General features: G+C 52.9%; 6 protein-coding genes across 6 annotated transcripts; 1 reads left to right on the forward strand and 5 right to left on the reverse strand.

Moving 5' to 3' along the window:
- Window positions 1–1,356: 1,356 nt before the first annotated feature.
- Z520_09058 (uncharacterized protein) lies at window positions 1,357–2,379 on the reverse strand (the record flags this gene model as incomplete). Its single annotated transcript, XM_016779554.1, has 1 exon — window positions 1,357–2,379. The coding sequence occupies one exon, from the start codon at window positions 2,377–2,379 to the stop codon at window positions 1,357–1,359; it is 1,023 nt and encodes a 340-aa protein (XP_016629265.1).
- A 765-nt stretch (window positions 2,380–3,144) lies between these two features.
- Window positions 3,145–4,557, forward strand: Z520_09059 (uncharacterized protein; the record flags this gene model as incomplete). Its single annotated transcript, XM_016779555.1, has 1 exon — window positions 3,145–4,557. The coding sequence occupies one exon, from the start codon at window positions 3,145–3,147 to the stop codon at window positions 4,555–4,557; it is 1,413 nt and encodes a 470-aa protein (XP_016629266.1).
- A 2,575-nt stretch (window positions 4,558–7,132) lies between these two features.
- Z520_09060 (uncharacterized protein) lies at window positions 7,133–7,366 on the reverse strand (the record flags this gene model as incomplete). Its single annotated transcript, XM_016779556.1, has 1 exon — window positions 7,133–7,366. The coding sequence occupies one exon, from the start codon at window positions 7,364–7,366 to the stop codon at window positions 7,133–7,135; it is 234 nt and encodes a 77-aa protein (XP_016629267.1).
- Window positions 7,367–8,745: 1,379 nt separating this feature from the next.
- Z520_09061 (uncharacterized protein) lies at window positions 8,746–10,424 on the reverse strand (the record flags this gene model as incomplete). The annotated part of the gene is made up of 4 exons (XM_016779557.1): window positions 8,746–8,999; window positions 9,062–10,032; window positions 10,086–10,191; window positions 10,250–10,424. The coding sequence occupies 4 exons, from the start codon at window positions 10,422–10,424 to the stop codon at window positions 8,746–8,748; spliced, it is 1,506 nt and encodes a 501-aa protein (XP_016629268.1).
- Window positions 10,425–11,456: 1,032 nt separating this feature from the next.
- Window positions 11,457–12,680, reverse strand: Z520_09062 (uncharacterized protein; the record flags this gene model as incomplete). The annotated part of the gene is made up of 2 exons (XM_016779558.1): window positions 11,457–12,245; window positions 12,267–12,680. The coding sequence occupies 2 exons, from the start codon at window positions 12,678–12,680 to the stop codon at window positions 11,457–11,459; spliced, it is 1,203 nt and encodes a 400-aa protein (XP_016629269.1).
- Window positions 12,681–15,375: 2,695 nt separating this feature from the next.
- Z520_09063 (uncharacterized protein) lies at window positions 15,376–17,150 on the reverse strand (the record flags this gene model as incomplete). The annotated part of the gene is made up of 2 exons (XM_016779559.1): window positions 15,376–17,072; window positions 17,123–17,150. 2 exons carry the CDS (start codon window positions 17,148–17,150, stop codon window positions 15,376–15,378), a joined length of 1,725 nt encoding a protein of 574 aa, XP_016629270.1.
- Window positions 17,151–18,936: the final 1,786 nt, after the last annotated feature.

The raw sequence follows: 18,936 nt of genomic DNA on the forward strand, positions 1-18,936 counted from the left end.
GCGGACCAACAAGTCGACCTAGATTTCAGGAAAGGGCCGTGGCGCTGGCGATGGCTACCTTTGTGCCTGGGCGTTTCACGGGTTAGATCCTCCCTGAAGTTAGATATCAACTAGTGAGGATAGGAGGGCACCGCAGAACTGTCGCCCCATCTAGGTTGCCTGGGCAGACGGTGGGCGAGGGGCGCAAGAACAGGGCAAATAAGCCCAAGGGGGCCAGTCATGGCTAAGGTCATTATTCATTTTGCTTATCCGTCGTCGGATTCATCGGCTCCCTCGTCTCGAATTTGAGTCATATCGCCGAGTTCCCTGGATTCTGGATCAAGAGATCATCAGGCCATCGTCCAAGGTGGCCTCGGCATGCTCCTGAGGACGGCGAAGGCCACGGTCTCATTTTGGTGGATCGTACTTCTCCTTCCAAATCCTGATAATCACAAACATCAAGACGTCAGCACATAGTCACGCATCACCGCTCTTTGTCCGGGTCACTAAGGAAACAATCAAGGTTCGCGGCGAGGTCAAGAGCCGGCCCGTTGAATGCCTTAGACTGTTGCGCCTCATCAAGGACTGCGGCCCAGCCACCTCGCCTTTGAGGGTTGGGATGTCCAGCACGAACCATTTCGCAGGGTTGGTGGTGGTGGACCGGGTCGCCGAAAGGGTCGCATCAGTGTCTCCAAAGTTGACCGCCAATCAGGCATCTCTTGGCATCGAGGTATAGGACACCGCCGGAATTTCGACCCAATTCGTGTGAAAATGCGCAGAGCGAGTGTGATTAAGGGTCAGGCCAAAGAGGAGGTGATCGGGTGATAGGCAGTTCTGGGACAAAATGACATGAGACCATGACTTACCAGGAATTTCCCAACGTCTTTGCACCATTCTTTTCGGCCAATCTGAGAAGTTGTGCCGCTTTAAACTATGTCGCAAGCCCCATGTGTCAGTAACCATTTATTTCTCCGAGAGAAACATCGACCCTGATTCGCGGAGTTCAACATGACTTGGGGCTAATGCAAGGTACGGGGACAAGAGGTTTGGAGCTGGGCGCTGAGTGGACGAGTGCCATCTGCATTGCTGCCCAAAGTGAAGCTGCCATTGAGAGGGAGCTGTATTTGGGTATTTCGCGTATTTGGGGGCCGTAGGCCGCCCAAGTCTGTGTCAGAAGGGCAATAGCTCTCCCGATATGGGTCAGACTTTGTTACACCCGAATCTCATGGCCGGACGCCCTTCGGGGGCGGATGAGGCTCAGCTGGACCGATGCTGTCGCCGCTGTTCATCACGTGGCGAGAGCAAAGGGGGGTACACGTTGATGGAGAGACGCAGATATCCAGGCACATGCAAATACTTGGGCTTCCAAGCAGAGCATCAGCGATGAAAAATAACGCGGAAACTCACCTTATCCTTTTTGCCCCCAAATCCTTCGAGATAGCACCAAGCAGCTTCGTTCATGGCATCGGTATCTCCTAGATTTGCCGCCGTCTCGTAATATTGCCTTGCGGCGACTTTGTCGACCGGGACACCCCAGCCGTTTCGGAAGCAGTTTGCCAGCTCGAAGATTGCAAGCACAAGCTCACCCTTGGCGGCGCCTCCCTTTCTCATTCCGGCTTTCAGAGCATCGGATTCGATGGTGGCAGAGTTGGATGCTGCAGCCGACAGATAGGTGACTGCCTTTGCAGGGTCAGGCTCACAGCCCCAGCCATGCCGGAGAGACAGTCCGTAGAGGACCTGGGATAAGACGTTCCCAGACTCTGCAAGTTGGTGGAACATCTCGGTTGCTTCCTTGAGCTCACCAGACTCGTGAAGCTGGATCGCCTTCTGGATGTCAACGTCGCTCTCTGGGTCGTTTATACTTCGAGGCCGGGATGGAGGTCGCCCAGGGAGGCCCAAGTTGAGAGTCTCTGGGTCGCCTGTTGGAGAATGGGCCGGCATGGCGGGACTCTTGCTGGCTAAAATGGTCGCACGTTCCTCCCACTTTGCCTCTGTCTCTTGACGATCACCAGATTCAGTATATGCATCGGCGATTTCAGGGAGGTCAGAAGGCAGATTGACGGAGCTGGTGCTCGCGGAACGATCCCTATTCAGATGCAGCCGCTCAGACAGTCGCCGATGTTCCTTCTTTTCTTTCTCTGGGGACGACAGGTCAGCGGCCCCGGGACTCTGGCTCTTTCGGAATCGACCAAATGAACGCCTCGAGGGGGAAGGACTCTTTGGCTCGACGGACGCAGCGAGCTCCCGATCGTCCTCAAATCCAGGAGGATGGACGTATTCTTCTGTATGTGTGTCGGTGCGGACAAAGGTGAACTCGGTTGCCTGAGGCAGGGCCGGGGCTGGAAGGGCGGCATCACTATCAATCTTGTCCTTTTTCTTGAGCAAGTCTCTCAGAGGCATTGTAGACTGGCAACGTTGGGTGTCGTGGTTAGGCCGCCTCTCGGAAGGAATCGATACAGATTGTGGGGTGGGTTGGTGGACTTTGAGAGTGGGCAAAAGGGTCAGGAGATGCTGCGATATTGGCAGTACCTCTTAATATGCATGCAGGACTTCAACATGGGCATGAGAGGCAAGAGAGTTGAGTGCGACCGCGTTGCGGCTGTGCGAGCGGTTACTGGCGAGCTGGGGGCTGCGGTGAGAGCATTGAGAGGATGAGTGGGTGAGTGGGTGAGATTGGCAGCGTCTGTTGGTGTCTTGGACGGCGAGATTAGACGGCGTGTCTTGAGCATGGCGGTGCAGGCGGCGCAGGCGGTGCACGGGGGCCTAAACCAGCACTACGAGCACCTCGAAAGCTATTTTACAGGGAGTCAATAGATGGTGGTGGTTCTTCTTCTTCTGCTGCTGGCCTTTGATACTTCAATTAATTCTGCTCCTCGTGGCTCCTATACTGCAGTTCCCTTTTGCATTGTGTCTAGATGCCTGTGGCAGGGATGAAACTGGCGTGTACCTCGTACGGCGGCTCGAAGCAGCCAAGTGAGGGGCAACCTCCCCATTGCCTGCCTGATAGATTGGCAGATTGGCGAACTCGAATACTGACGATCTGGGAACCTATTTTTCACCTCGTTCCTCGACTCTAGCTAGGTAGCTTCGCCTTCGCCTCTGTTCCAATTATTGGCCTGGTGCTCTGTACGTCTTGGTCTGATCATCTTCCTCTCCAGCCTAATCATGCAGGCTTTGGATCTGCCCAAAGAAATCCTAGCACAGGTCTTGTCCTATCTGGCCCCCGCGGACATTGTTCATATTGGTCAAACTTGCAAGGCTGCGCATGAATTTGTCCGTCCCGAGAACCAGATCCTCTGGAGATCAGCTTTCTTGCATGTCTTTGATGATCCCAACGATGCTTGGTCCATGATGCCCGGTCACCTGCCACTGGCGGCAGAGCGTGGGTGGGATTGGCATCGCGAACTTTCCGCTCGACTGATGGCTCTACAACGTATCCAGTCAAAACGATGTGGTCTCGAGGCTCGTGCAGAAGCCTATCTCAAATCCCTACTCGAAATCCTCGACACGGCAAAGTTCGCACTCAATCCTCGTGATATTGCTAACGGCAAAACTCCCAAGGAGGACGATCGGACAACCTCGTTGAACCTCCAAATCCTCTCCGGCCTGGTTGCCCACCGGGACGGCATCGAGAGTCTCATCCACGACGTGGGAACACAGAGGGCGATGTGGCGCGCCAGACCTGACGACCCCCTATTGGGTTCGACATTACGTTTCACCAGGAGCATGGCCGCGATTGAGAATGACAAGAATCGACCAGAGTCCGCCTCTCGGCTCCATGTACTTTACGGCCTGACAACTCGTGAGCGGATCGAGCACAGGGCTAGAGGTGCTGCCAGGCGGAAAGTATACAATTGGAGTTTAAGTGGCCCAGAAAATGATTACGGCCCCTTTCGTCGCGATGGCAGTGGGGAGGTCGACTGGTCTCTCCTCGAGGCCATCTTCAGCGTCATCAGCCGCAATTTCTCCATGTGTGTCGAAGGCCGCATTGCGATGCCACAAGGTTTCTGCTTTTCTCTCCCTCACCGCACTCTGGCCGATCCAACCACCCCCAATGACTGGGCGCGCGTTACGGGGTCTTGGTTAGGGACGTACGCCTGGCTCGACTACGCCGACCTCGTCGCATTCAACACTTGGAGCAGTGAACTTGCCGCTCAGCCGAGCCTGGACGACGAACCCGAAGACTGTGGCGATCTGATGAAGCTCGAACTCAAGCTCGATGACACCGTTTCTTCCGATCCTCGGTTGATGACGGCCCTTCCCGTGTGCACTGACTTACCCGTGCTATATTTCTCAGGTCTTTCTCGTGGCCACGCCGGCATACACCGGCCAGTCATAGCGGTCAGAGGTTGCACCAGCCTCGTCCCAGGTGGACGAGAGGTGAGATGGAGATTCATCATCAACTACGGCGGTCAGGATCAGTGGCAGTTGGAAGGCGTCCAGCCCGGGGGCATCAGGTCCGGCGGCGTGTTCGGGTTGTGGACACAATGCGATCATGAGGACAACGGCCCGGTCGGCCCATTCTGCTATTTCCCGACCGAGCTTTGCAAGCCAACAAGCGTTGTTTTGGCTACTTGACGTGCCCCTCTGAAGGTCATGAGATGTCCACAGAAATCATTTCCAGAACACAACTGTTATAACATCACTATTTCCCTCATCTCTGTGTATGGGATCAATCTCTCTATAGTGCTGAAGGCTGACCCTTGAAATCGCCCGCCTCCCTTGCCGGCGTCCAGGTATCTCGTTGCAATGTTTGCACTTTAGACGAGATGGAGGCTCGTTTGGGCTCCCACGGAACCCGACACACATTCAAGACAACAGGAAGACCCCATGACGTCGCAGAGCACTTAGGAAGGACTCTGAAGGCAGCTGGCACTTTCAGCAAGGAATCTTCTGCTCAGCCGACGGTCCCAGAAATCACACTGCAAGCTGCAAGCTGCGTGGAAGCGACTCTGATCTATGTCAACAGATCGAGACCGACGGATTGGCTGTATGCCTCGAGGACATGCCACAAATCCTTCACTACTCGGAGCTTATGCTGCTCAGCCAGGACTGTAGCATGGCAGTAGCGCTGGCCGGAGACAAGATGGCGCAATACCAACAAGAACTCCGCCGGTCGTCCTTGACCAGAGAAAAATCGAAAGCGGTAAAGGGGACAGCGGTGCAATGAACGTGTCTGAATTTCCCTTGTAAACCGGATGGTCACCTGAGTGGTCTCGGGAGAGTGGCTGGTCGGCCTTCTGCTGAGGAGGGAGTATACGAGTGCGCCCATGACCATGCCGCCTCGATGGTCTCTTTGATCTGGGACGCCACCCTGGCACGCGATCAGATCTCTCTCACCGTTTGGGACTCGGCCTTAGGATGGATTCTCCCACTGCGCCATCTGGAACTTTGGCGCTTGATGTTGGCGCTGCTTCTTGCTATTGCAATGCTGACTCGTTGGATTTCTGTACCATTGGAAGCACTCTTCCGCCTAGCATGTCCAGTGGGATCGGCCTGGCGGTTTGTGCGATGAGAAGCTTTAGCTCCACGAGACCGAGCTTCAGCTCGAATCTGTTCCCTGTTCCTTATCACGAGAGAAAGTCCCAGATGACGATCTGCTGCAAAAAGAAAGAAACTTCCAGCCACTGCACCAACGACATGCTCTTACCGTACGCGCGCCCACGGCAATGAGCTCAACGATGCGCCTGCAAGGACCATCTGGCGCTGCAGGATGACCGAGATCAGGCACGCAATACGCCGTTTGTGGTGTTCGTCCATGGTACTTAAATCGGCTCACTTACACCCAACGCAGGTTGTTGCAGGTGGATGAAAGCCGGTCGGGCAATCTTGGACCAACGGACAACTAACAAGGGGGGGGAAAGGGGCATTTTGGCCTGGAGCCCGTGGTCGGTAATTGCCGTCTAGATCTCCACGGTGAATTATGTATTGGGGCACAGGAACAGTGCCAGTGATTAAAGATTGCCGGCCCGTTGAGAAACCTATTGGGGGGATTAATTCCGATTAATTACTTGTTGTGTGAATTTGGTGCTCTGTAACGCTCATGTGGACCGCAATAATGTGACCGTTGCAAACATAAACCTGTTCCCGAGCTTCGAGTCGCTGCTATGGGCGGGGGTGGCAGAGGGATCGAATAACTACGGCATACAGGGAATAGGATTAAAGGAAGGAAAATCTACGCCATCGTCAAGAATTCCTCGCGAGTGTCAAGACTGTCCAAAGCTGCAAACAACGACGACGTCGTGCAGCGGCCCCCAGCCACGCAATGCTCTCTCTGTGCCCTCACGGGAGTAGTCATACTGTCAGCTGCATCGTGGGACAATGGGACAAGAACGAGGGCAGCGGATAAAAGATTGACATCAATGCTATCGGCATCAAAAACTAAGTACAACATCATCCTTTCTCCAGCAAAGTAAATTGTGCAAGAAATTTCTCCTGCTCAGTTGCTCTCTTAAATCTCAGGAATTGAATGCTGGCTGCCATCATAACACGCTGACAGGAAAGTCCGGAAACGAGAGGGCTGCAGATAATCTTGCCATATCCATGGCACCCTCGTATCATGTGGTTATCATCATATCGTCGTGGTTGTATGCAATCGTCAAGTGGTCGTGGTCTGAAGCCGGCCCTTGTGGCTTTACGTGATGCGAAACGGAAAAGAAATTCGTCTGTGTGGTTGGGAAAGCTCCTCCGCTGACTCAATCGACAGGTCTTTACAATGTATCATGACTTCGGTGGCTGCGAAGGGAAAAAAGAGCGGGCAAATGCCAACTCTTGAAGCGAGAAAGTGGCGGTCTGGTGTCGTGCCATGCTCGCAAAGGCCAATCAATATGCATGGCCAGCAATTGCCGTTGTAGCGCCGAAAGGGCGGGGTGTAACCAGTACTTCGCACAGCTGTGTCGTCCATAGATCCACCAGCCGCACCCACAGCTCCAACAATGGTTGTAGTCGTCACGCTCGGGCTAGTCCTTCTGCCAGAGTCGCACAGGGGACGTTGACCTCCCGAAGGAGCCCTGTGTTGGGTCGCCTGGGCTGGACACGCCGTCGCCCCCAATGTTAACTGGATATCAAGGAGAAAAGGACGAAACGATGCTTGCTCATGGTCAAAAATTGGTGGTAATGATGCCGCAGAGAAGAGAAAGAAGGCGTGACGCCTTCAGGCACTCGGCGCTGCGTAATGGATTTTTGCGCCGGGAAGACCTCGGGCGACCACTTGGTATGTCGAGGACGAAGACCGCGGTGCGAGGAGCTCCGTGGAACCATCCTCCTTGGCGGCTGCAGCAGTCAATCGAGGCCGCATAGTCGAGGGTTCGTCAAAGAAATCGTCGTCTCGGTGATTCTCAAACGAGAAGCCGGTACTGAAGAGCAATCGCATCAGACTCTTGATCATGGTCGCCAATGGGTAGTGATCAACGGGGGGTGACTGGAACTGGAGAGAGACAGAGAGAAGAATGGACATACAAGACAAAGCCGAGCAGATATGCTGCCATTGATATGGCCGATCTGGCTGCCCCTTGAGGTTGGGAGTGGTGCGAGCAAGTGGGGTTGGATGTCGACGTCGTCGCCTGCATCAGCTGCCCTCGCTGCGACCAAAAAACTGGGTAGCGATGCGGGGGTGCAAAGGGGGACCCAGTGGAATGACTTGCGGGATCGGATGATCTCTTGCCCTCCGAAGGGTTACGCGGCTTCGCCGGGTGTCACTTTAGTTGGTTGGGGGGAAGAAAGTTGGTGGCTGGGCAGGTTGATGGACTAGGTATGATTGTCAAACCAAGAGTCCAAGACACACCGATGCAACTCTTGGGGAGGACCACGTGTATAATATAGGTTTTTCTGCCCACACCCACCCACGCAGGATGCAGGAGCAGGAGGCTTTGAGAAAGGGACTTCGTGGTCGAGGCTGGAGGCTGATGGCAGATCCGTCGAGTCCACCGAGTATTTTCGCACAGGCAGCCACTCGAGACGCCCCAAAGGATTCTGGCTGAGGGCCGACACCATGGTCCATGGGTGCCATCCACGAGCGCCCGGGTGTTTTTTTGGTCCATGTTCTTCTCCGCAAGTTAGCAGGCTGCTCCTAGGGCGCTAGCTGTTGCTATGCTTGCTATGCGCCCTTTCTGACTGGAGCGTCATGCGAAAAAGCTTCACTCGGTGGCCGTGGGCCGGCGGTGGGTGGCCAATGCCATTGAGTTCAGCGAGACCTGATGCTCAAGGCCTGGAACAATGAGCCTCTGGATGTGCAGCTGGCTATCATCTGCCATGTGGCTCTTCCAGCCTTTGAGCGCTCGACGGCACCCCCTATTGTGGAAAGACCCTCTCAGATTGTTTATTGACGCCAGCCAGCCTCGTTGTGCGTTTACACCATGGGCCAGAAAGTATTGTCCATTTTGGGCGCTGGCTGGGGATCATCAGGGTCGCCTGCGTGACGTTCATCACTGTTTTTGGAACAGCTGTGGGTAATCGTAGAGCTTGGAGGCTTTGGGGGCGCAGCTGCCAGGGTGCAATCCACCAGGAGCTTTAACCCCAATGGAGATCCAGAAGTTGCTGATGGCTTGCCCTGGACAGGCCTAGGCTCTCGTTTAAGACGCCCGTGGTGCCAGATGACAACATCTGCACCAAAAATGCATCATTCTTGCGTGGACTCTGTCGCGTCGCTGGCCAAAGCAGCCGACGAGCCTGTGACCCAACCTCGAGCCCAGCTAGAAATCCCCTTTTGTTGCTGGCTTGAAAGAGTGTGTGAACTGAAACATCGGTACGCTGTTGTCGGATCATGATTCATCGCCCCCTACCTAGGTGTGTCTCTCCTGCCGATCGCAGTTTCACCCACACACCGTCACGAGGAGACATCGTTACGCCGATGCTGAAGGTTGTCTCCTTATCCTCCATATCATACCGAGTGTCTTCACTCGGCCAATTGCGAGAATCCTTGGGTAGGATTTGCGATGCGGGGCTGTCGACAGCCTCGAGGTGTTCAAACTTCTGCAGGATACGGATGACCAGATAGGAGACGGTCATCATCGCCATGTTCTCTGGGACATTTTGTCAGTTTGGCCAGGGTCAAATTCAACACCACTAGTCAGGAACGACTTACTGCCTAGACAGACACGAGGCCCAAATATGAAGGGCATGAAGGCTCCTTCAAAGTCTGCCGTTGTTCCAGCGCCAACCTCTTCCCATCGCTCTGGTCGAAACACGTCCGCATCCATCCCAAAGATGTCTCGCCGATGGTGCAAAGCATAAATGTTGAAGGCCACCTTGGTGCCAGCTGGTATCAACAGCGGGCTTTTGCCGTCAGGGCCGCCCCCTTCTGGGAGTATAGTATCAACCTTGGCCGTGCGCCCATCCAGGGGCACCACAGGAAATACCCGAAGTGTTTCATTCAAGACATGGCGGAGATAGGGGAGAGCGGCGATGTCTGCTGCCGTCGGTATTCTGCACCCTTGCAAGTGAGTATCGATCAAGCTCCGAAGCTTCGCCATGACTTCGGTATGTCTGGCCAAGGCATAGATCACCCATGAGGCGAAGGAGGCTGATGTATCCCTGCTTGCCAGGAGCAAAGCCAAAAGCTGATCTCTTATGACTTCGGCGGGGATGGTGTCTCTGGCCACCAGTGAGTGCATGAACGAGGTGCCCCTCCCTTTTCCCGGGTCTTCGATGCTGTGCTCGGCCTGGGACCGCCGTGCATCCTCCAGGTATCGATTGACGAATGCTTTGCAAGTCCGACAAGATTGTCGAAATCTTGGGGAATCGCGAACCCAATAGAAGTTGATTAGCTGACCTCTCTGCCCTAGCATGTGAAGAGCATGGTCAACAGCCAGAGAAAAATCCCCTGCGCTCCCCTTATCCTGCTCTCCCGACCAGTGCTTCAAATCAAAGAGCAAGGAATTGGTACTATGGCCGAAAACTGCCTCGGTTGCAAAGTCAGTGCTCAACTTCAAAAACAAGTCGCCTACGTCGACGGGCGTGTCCTTGAAGGCCACGTCGATAAGCCGCCGCAGGAGATGCTGGACATGTACTTCCAATTGTACAAAGTCTTCGTCGAAATTTCTCGTGAAATGTGGTCTGTACCAATATTGAGATCAGTGCCGCCCTGTGATCTCGAAATGCCTACAGACCTCAACATGGCGCGAGATCTGGTCCATTCTCGTCCGTCCAAAGCAAGAATGCCGTGGCCGATGAGGGCATGAAAGTTCCCGGCACGATCTGACCCAATCTCATAGTCTGGTTACGTAGGGTCAGTACAAATTACTGTCCCGGCAATGTTGACGCACACACCAACCTTTGAAGCGTGTTTTGCAGATGGTTTGCACATTGGCGGGTGATCTGGTCAATACGACGAGTTGGCCGGTCACTCGTTGGGTATAGGTGTGGCCATGTTTCTCAAATTCTTGTAGCATAAACGCTGGGAGTCTCCCTGCTCGGTCTGCTCTTATGGTTGGAAACATTCTGGGCATGTCAGGACGAGGCTCAAGGCCAGGGCTCCATAGGTGATACTTGTCCAGTCCAAAGGGTAGCCACCACGGGTTATGTAAATGCTTCAGGGCAGGTCTGCAGCCGTTGGAGGATGCAAAGGCTGCTAGGTCCTGAAAGAGCCAGGTCAGTCCCATAGTCAAAAACATGTCATCCCGTCTGAGAATTGTATTGGGAACGGGGTGTAGAAGTTTATTGTACCTTGTATCTTTTCCATCGTTGTATCCCAGCTCCTGCAAGGAACAAGGCTAGGCACCACAGTAATGCGCCAAAGATATCCATTGTTTTGTGACCAACTTTAGAGGAATTTTTACAAATCCTCCCAGGCTTGGAGAAGGTAATGAGCGGTGCTCTGAGAGAAGAAAAAAACTTGCTGAAAAAGGTGTGGATGGCAATCAGGACTCTGTATCTCTATGGCATCGAAAGCGCTGAAAGGTAGGAAGTCCAGTCTCCAAGAGACGAGAATCGACAGGCATGGTACCTAACAGAGCGTCGGATTTGTTGCGAGATTCGGTAAAGTCATCGATTCTCTGGTAGGGACTCGCAGCATTGTTGCATGGCTAGCCCCTCAAGGTAGTGGCGCAGCACGCCGCATTTGACTGTGGACTTTTGCTGCCTTTCCAAGCAAGTCAGTTCTTTGATGTTTGACGATTTGTGCGTTTCTGTATCTCATGCGAGTGATTAAATACAATCAAGATTATACTGGAAGCAGGGAAGATGGACGTGTTGCAAAGTGTGCCCCATGGAAGAAGGCGCAGGTTGCAACTGCTTCAATACCTACTCTCGATACAAACTTGAATGACTCGCAGGTCTCGATGGGAAACAAAACGCCAAAAGAATTGATAGCAGATCAGCTTAAACAATCCGAGATCCTGATAAACGCCAGAGTGACCCATCTCATCCCAGAAGAAAGACTATGTGCACCCAAAACTCCATCATGCTAATGCGTAACTCCAATAGCAGCAGTCTCGCTGAGTTTCCCTCTACCATGACTCGTTGTCATCGTCAAGACACCATCATATATGCGGCACCCATTTGCCCCAGTCTACCTGTTCATACGCCGATATTGGCACCCACCTCAACGCCGCAAATGACTCAACAAGCACATAGAGCCTAGCCAAGCCATACACAACAGCAACCGCGATCGATGCCGGGATCCTCCACCAGGGTACAATCACTCCATCCGTTACCTTCCCCTTCTTGGCCCTTCTGTGGGCCAAGTACTCTTCAAAGTGGTCCATGAAGAACCAGACGATCACGCAGCCTATCAACACAATGGACGCGATCCGCCAGAGCAATTGCTCAGTGTTGGTCGCCAGAGGTATATTCCATGCCGCAATATGGAGACCAGCATAAGCAAGCGTGGCGATGGCGCAGACAATTGTGACTGGCTTCTCCATCACCGGCAGGCGGTCATTGCGGACTCGGTTCGCGTCATACGGTTTCCGCCCCCAGAAATGGCCGTATATGTCGGTAAACGAGGAAGTAAATGTCGGGAGGCCATCATCGATGATCGTCAGCTTGTTGTACGGCGCCAGAAGTTTACCGTCATTGTCAACCACGTTGCTCGTCTGATGTCCTGCGACGTATTCCTCCAGCAAATCTCGCTGCTTGCCACTCCTCTCCACGAATTTCAACTCGATATCTTCAATAGCATGGCCCGCCATTTCGAGCACAATAAAAGTCTGCACATCGTAGGGTTTCCGGTACCAGGCGATGAGAGTACCCAAAGTACAAACCACAAATGATAAGGTGGTGATCTCCAGGGTAGTGGTCTCCAAGTTTTGGATGGTTCGGGCAATCACCTGTATAGCGAGCGAACTCACTTGCATGATGGCTAAGAATTTGGCCAGACTGTCGGACTTGCTGCGATCGTTGATTTCCAAGGGTGTTATCTTCGGCAGGTCGATGTATCTCTTCCGGACCAGGTGGTTGATATGTTTGGCGGTGATAATGTACACCTGACCCGTACTGTCCCTGAGCCGGAAGCCGCCCATGTTGGCATAGAATGCATGCCGCAACGTCCACCTCTCATCATGTTTTCTTCTTTTCTGCTCTGCGAATGTCTCGGATCGTCGCATTTTTGGTCGTGTACTTTCTGCTTGCGGCAACTCTTCAGGATCAGGTCCAAGATTGTGACCTCTAAGCTCGACTGTTGGGGTAGCTGTGGATTTCACGTTCAGTCTCTCGCCGGCCTCCATTTCATGGGCCTCGTCCAGCTCGACGATGATCTCTCTCATTTCCCGCCAACAAGCACGAGCCGAAGACCACTGGCCGGCAGCTAACAGTAGAACGACTTCGGGCACCATGCAGCAGTTTCCGACTATTTGTGCGTTAGTTGTACGCTCAACAAAGAATGAGTGAGGACCCAACCCCATTTTATCCTTCTGAACCATAAAGCAAACATTGTATCGGTATCAGGCGGAGCCGGCACATTGAGATGGACAGCCGTCCAAACCTAGAGTTCGTTATAGCATTAGCGAATCAAGTCCGCAGTACACAGGCTTCCACCAAAGCTCATGGGAACATGATACGCCATCTGGAGGTACATACACAAATGAAGACGGTGAACAAGCATGACCATACGATATCCATTGTACCTCGCTGGTTCGGAGAATCTTGCCAGGAGGTGAAGTCTTCGGATTCGTTGCTGTCTCCTCGAACACTGCCTGACACCGAAAGCAATAAAATGAGAAATACCGAGGTATTCATGGTGTCAATTGCCGTGGGAGGGGGAAGATGAGTCTATGACCTTGGAGCTGGTTTCAAGGTGCAAGAGGGCATAATTTTTATATCAGCACAGCAGATGGCACATCTGCAAAGCTGACGAGGCTCGAGAACCAGCAAGTATGTGGCTTCATGCATCGTCTTCAACTGGTATACTGGATTGTCCAACGGGTGGGATCGCCGAAAGTCCGTTAGTATCCGTGCCTGAGAGATTGTAAGCCCCCAAATGAATAGTCCACTTGCTGAAATTGTGACTCCTGCTCAGAGTCGCTGGGTGAAGGGTGCCATCAGTGACACAGCCTCGTGGAAAGAGTCATGGCTGCTGAGACAAGGGCAGAGGCAGAAAAGGACAGACGAAGTAACGAGAGAAGATACAGGGCAGCAAAAGAGCGGGTTTCACAACCCGCTTTCACGACCGAGCCTCAACCGCGTCGTCAACTTTTCGACAATGGATGAATCATCTGTGACACAGATAGCTGAAGTTGGAAGGTATAATGGGCGTGGCGGGCCTAATTCACCACGTTTTTAGCGATCTGTCCCTCTTCCTCAGTACGGAGTCCCTCTGGGTCCGCAAGCAAAAGCGGACAGGAGAACAAAGTTCGCCCTTTGGAAAAGCAACGAGGACTTAGGAAGCATCAATTCCTCCGTTTCCACAGGGCTAGGCAACCCGCTAGAGACCGAAAAAGCCTAGACGATGAGGGAATGGGCTGCCTGTATGGGACCACTTTCTTCACAGTGTTTTGGAACGCATCTTTTCGAAACCGAGTCGGCATCGAGGTGAGATGTTCGTGCGACTTCACCAGCGATGCATCAATCCAGCCCCCAAGGCCAAGAGGGTTGAGTAAGGTTTCCTGTTGGGGTTGATAGCCGCCCACGTCTCATGTCGATCAGCCCTATTGAGGGTGGCTGGGCCACGAAGCCTGGCTGCGAGTGGGTGACTAGGTACGAAGTAGTGAGTAGGCAACCTTCTCGTAGGTTCGTCCCGCCCTCCCCAGAGCGGTCACCGGCCGGTCCGCTGAAGGATGTTTGATTTGGCTAGAGTTTGGTCAATAACAGCGAGGACAACAGGCAGGGCCAAAAGGAAGCCACTCAGCCTGTTCATTTGTGCATGTTCAGCGCACGCTCATGGTAAGGCGGTGCTTTGAAACAGTACAAATTCCTCTGCATATGGTGGATAAGGGTGCGGCATATGCCACTCGTACCATTCTCTTTTTCTGCAGTAAATTCTTTTATTGGCATCTAGGGCCATGGAACGCATGGCAGCACTGTGGTTGTGGGGGTTGGTGGTTGCGGCATTAGGGGCGAGCCTCCGAAGAAGGTGAAATATGCCTCTTGGGCGAGCGACAAATCCAGTCCATGACTAAGTTTGCATCTCACCGCTCAAAAAGCCTACAGAGGGAAAAGAAGCCCACGTAATGAGATCTTTTCTCTCTGCTATGACCCTTTATGGTCATGGGCATTGTCATCGCCAGGTACAGTAGTAGAATACTATGTTGGCCCCCGGCAACTACGCGATCATCACCTTCAAGATGGACCTTCTCTCGACCTTCGATGGCATGCTGAGCGACTTGGTTATCTCGGTGTAACCGAGTTCAGTTCAGAAATCCCGAATATCTGTCTCAGCCTGAAAGTCACGAGGACCATTTCCATGGAGCAACCTGCAGGATTGGTGGATGCTTCAATGCTTGACTGATCATTGGATGCTTGGTTCAGGTAGAAGTGCATCTTTTCCGATGCGACACTCCTGGGGTGCTGTCGCTATTATTATCAGTAGAATAGTCCTCTGGATCGGAGTATCTAGCTCCAGCACTTGGCCCATGAATTCATGTTCAGACATCTCTGGCAAAATCCTAAACATCTTGGCTGTTCAGAGAAACAGCCCTGGAATGGGCCTGAAAAGGGATGGGGGAAAGGGAAAGCTGTAGCGAAGGTGTCGAAGGATACAAGCGCCGGCCCAAGAGGAATTACAATGCGATCTAACAGTGGTCTCTGGGGTCTCACCTTGCCCGTCGACGATATCTTGTTTCGAAAGGCGCTTGGCCAAGCGATCAAGCAGCATTGTCGCCTGCGTCTCTGCTGGACTCACTGCTCTATCTGTCTGCTTCTATCGTTAAGTAAGACGTTCCTGTGGCCTTCAGGTTCGCCTAAGCTTGCTCCGAGTCCATTAGCAGGGTCCAAAGTACATACCGCGCCATGAGAAAATGCTTCTCAACTCACTTTAATCCGCCACTCGTCCACCAAGCCCTTGTAATCCTCTGGACCATATGGATACCAGATCTCTGCCCACCAGGTTTTCTTCCTTCTGAATCTTAGTCCTAGGTCCCTAAGCAACATATCCATGTATGGCACCGCATCGAACACAAAATCCGGAAATTGCTTCCCGAAGGCGCCCGGATACCGCCATTTGCCAAACTGGGTCTGCAAGATCGCCTCGTAGGCCACAACGTCCGGGTCGAAGCTTTTCGTGGAACTGAGTCGTTGAGCAGACAGCTGGTTGTTTAGATAAGCTGTGATCCAGAGTGCCTGGGCCTGTGCAACAGGAACGGTGTGGATGGTGAGAAGGATACCCAGGAAAGCGATGGAGGGGTCATTGATGCTTCCGGCTGGCACAATAAAGCGATATAGCCGGAAAGGGCGTTGGTTGACAACGGCTTCGTCCTTTGCCGGTTGTAGAGGCTTGTAATTCTGGTATGCTTCTGGTTGGTCTTTCAGTCGAGGAAAGCGTCCCAGAATCTCTTTATCGGCGCGACTGACAAGCTTGGATTCTGGTTCGGAAGAATTATGCGGGATGCCTAGCTCTGCATCTATGCCTTCAGGAAGGAACCTCATGGAGGGTTTGTGGTGCCAGCCCGTCGAACAGATCAAAGCGTCAGCACTGACTGTTGTGCCGTTGCTCAGGTGGGCAGTTCCCTTCGAGAGATGATCGATGTCGGCAACATGAACCTTGATAGCTCCGTCGCGGACATACTCGAAGATGTCAGTGGGATAGTTCAAGATTGACAGGGAGGAGGCATGCCAAAAGGTGGGGAGCTTTGGCCTCAGCTTTGCGGTCTCGGGGTGTTTGTTATATCCAGTTCGCTCATCCAGATCGGCCGTTAGAATACCCCAGAACCTGTCAACGAAGAATCTTCCAACCCAAGTACCATGCAGCATATTACGAATCCACGCGAAGCCGTCCTGGGCACCCCAAATACACGGGCTGAACCAGGTGAAAAACCGGACGCCCACCAAACCCTCAAGTCTCTTTTTGAAAGGTGTGACGAGGGATGGTGACATCCAGTTGGCGCCGTGGCCGGACTCACGGATGATCCAGTCGACAGTCACCCCTTGCGAAGCTAAGGTGTATGCCACATCGTACGAAGACTTGGAGCCTCCGAGGAGGATGACGTTCCTGGCGGACTTCAACAATCCATCTACACGGTCTTTGAGATGCCTCACATGGAAGACAGGAGCTTCAAAACTGTCCTGGCCGGGAAATTGAGGAATAAACGGATTGTTTGTCAGCCCAGTAGCAATGACGAGCTTGTTCGTCACCACACTTTCGACTGGGTTGGACGCATCTCGGTAGCTGACTTTCCATTCGTTTGGAGATAGACGCTCGACAATCTCAACCTTCGACTTAAGCTTCGTCCGCCTGGTCAGATCAAATTCAGCAGCAAAGGCTTGAAGGTATTGGTGCAGCTTTGAGCCTGGTATGTGCTCGCCAGTGTTGATTCCCAGCGTCACTCGATCGAGCGGGAAGTCTGAGTATTCATAAGATCCTACAAGGTTGTTCGAGTGGAGGCCCGGGTACAGTCGATTGGACGACCACGTGCCCCCGATCGATTCAGCCGAGTCCAGAATCAACAACTGAGCAGCTGGATAGACATCCAGATAAGTTTTGGCCATGATAAGCCCATGGATGCCTTTTCGAGTTCAGAAGTGTTCTCTGACTCGGCAGCACAAGGCAACTTACCGGCGCCAACGATCACTAGATCGTACATTTGCCCTATCTGTATCAAAATTAGAGTGTGCAATGAGCAGATGGTGCACGTTTCCTCTTTTCAAGCTTGGAGTTGTTACTGCGGAATTTCGCAAGGCTTTCTTAGGCCTTGTCTTTCAACAGAATGAGGTGTGAGTAATATAATTTCGGCGATGGTGCATCCAGGAATTACAATGCTGACGCATGATTGACCTCTTGTAAGACACTCAGCGTATACGTATTTGCTGAGAGGCGACACCGCGCATGAAGTTGAAGATACGACAAAATCCAGTCACGTGGCAACGGGCGGCTTGTTTGGTTGAAACTGATGCGGGGAACTGTTTACCGATCGACGACTTTGTTGCCCAGAAGAGTTTTATACAAACAAACATCTCTTGCCCAAGGCAAGAGCAAGGTCGCCCAAGGATGTTCCTCCTCTGCTTCGGGAACCAGTATGGAGTCTGAGGTATATTATACATTGTTCTCCGTGGTTTCACCAAAGTAAAGGCACTTCTGATCGTACAGGGGTTCCACTGGAGATTGCTCATGGAGCCAGGCCATTATTGATATCCAGATAAGCTAGCCTGCAGTCACGATTCAATAGCTGGGGGGAAAACTCTAGAACAAAGGTGCTAATGATGGGATGGTGGCTGATGACGAAAGGCGCAAGATGATTGGAACGCTGCCGACCTGACACACGAGCAGAGATTCATCTTGTCCAGTTGAGGCCGAAGACGCGTGTGAAGATAGGATAGTGTGAGGCCAGGAGTGGGCGCACGTGTACCAAACGAACCGGTCCTGCAATATAAAGGAATGATTGGACAATGGAGACGTACCGAGTAATTCGAATCTGATCAAAGACGAGGGAATTTGCAAGGGCAAAAGACCATGGCCAGAGAAAGGGTGATTGGGAGTGGGTGCAGTGTGTAACGGGGCAGTCTGGGTCCTGGGATGAGGCTAGTGGAGGCGCGAAGCTTGGAGGTCGGAAATTGACAATCAATTGACCAATGCTGTGACGACGAGCCATGTTCATATGTCACCATTATTATTGTGGCAATGCAAATAAACATGTCTGAGAAGATTAGGAGTAACTTGTTGCCGAGAGAAAGGAGATGTCTCTATCTGAAAAAGTTTGTAGGACTGGAGGGCTAGGTTGAGTTGGTTGCTGCACAGGTGAGCTTCATCTGGGGGTACTTGAAGGAGTCCTACGTTAGGTACCTAGGTACCTAGTAGTAAATCACTTGTGTTCTGGTGCTACCCCGTCCATCTTCCTTCGAGCACTCAACGCCCCTGCCAAAGCCCACTCAACAGCCACCCGCAAGCCCAGAGACGCCCGCCGACGCCCAGTTGAGATCAGCGGGGGCCTGCACTGCGCTGCCGTTTTGGCCCAAATTTCAGGCGGGGATCGCGAAATTCAGTCCCCGCAGCCACTCCGTTAACTTCACTAACCCGGCAGCCTGATGCTCCCCTGGCCCCGGCTAGTCAGGGCACGTCTGGTTAGTGGCCGCTCAACGAGAATCTCTGATGCGCCTGAAGCGACCCATTCGTCGGGGCACCATGAGGAAGCCCTCCGTGGCCCCGATCTCACCGGCATTGGACACCTACTACGGGACAGTGAACATGGAGTCTTGGCAGCCTGCAGCATTGCTTCTCTTGTCTCCTTTGTATGCTACCTAGTATGCAGTATCGTTTGCTTTCAGCATCTTGTGCTCTGCTTTGAGCAAGACCAACATCCGTCGCCTTTCCTTTCAGTCCTTCTCTTTGTCACTCATTTCCCCAACTGCAGTCATTCTTTTTGCACCTCACCC

Source organism: Fonsecaea multimorphosa (genome assembly GCF_000836435.1).
Source record: "Fonsecaea multimorphosa CBS 102226 unplaced genomic scaffold supercont1.22, whole genome shotgun sequence".
NCBI lineage: Eukaryota > Fungi > Ascomycota > Eurotiomycetes > Chaetothyriales > Herpotrichiellaceae > Fonsecaea > Fonsecaea multimorphosa.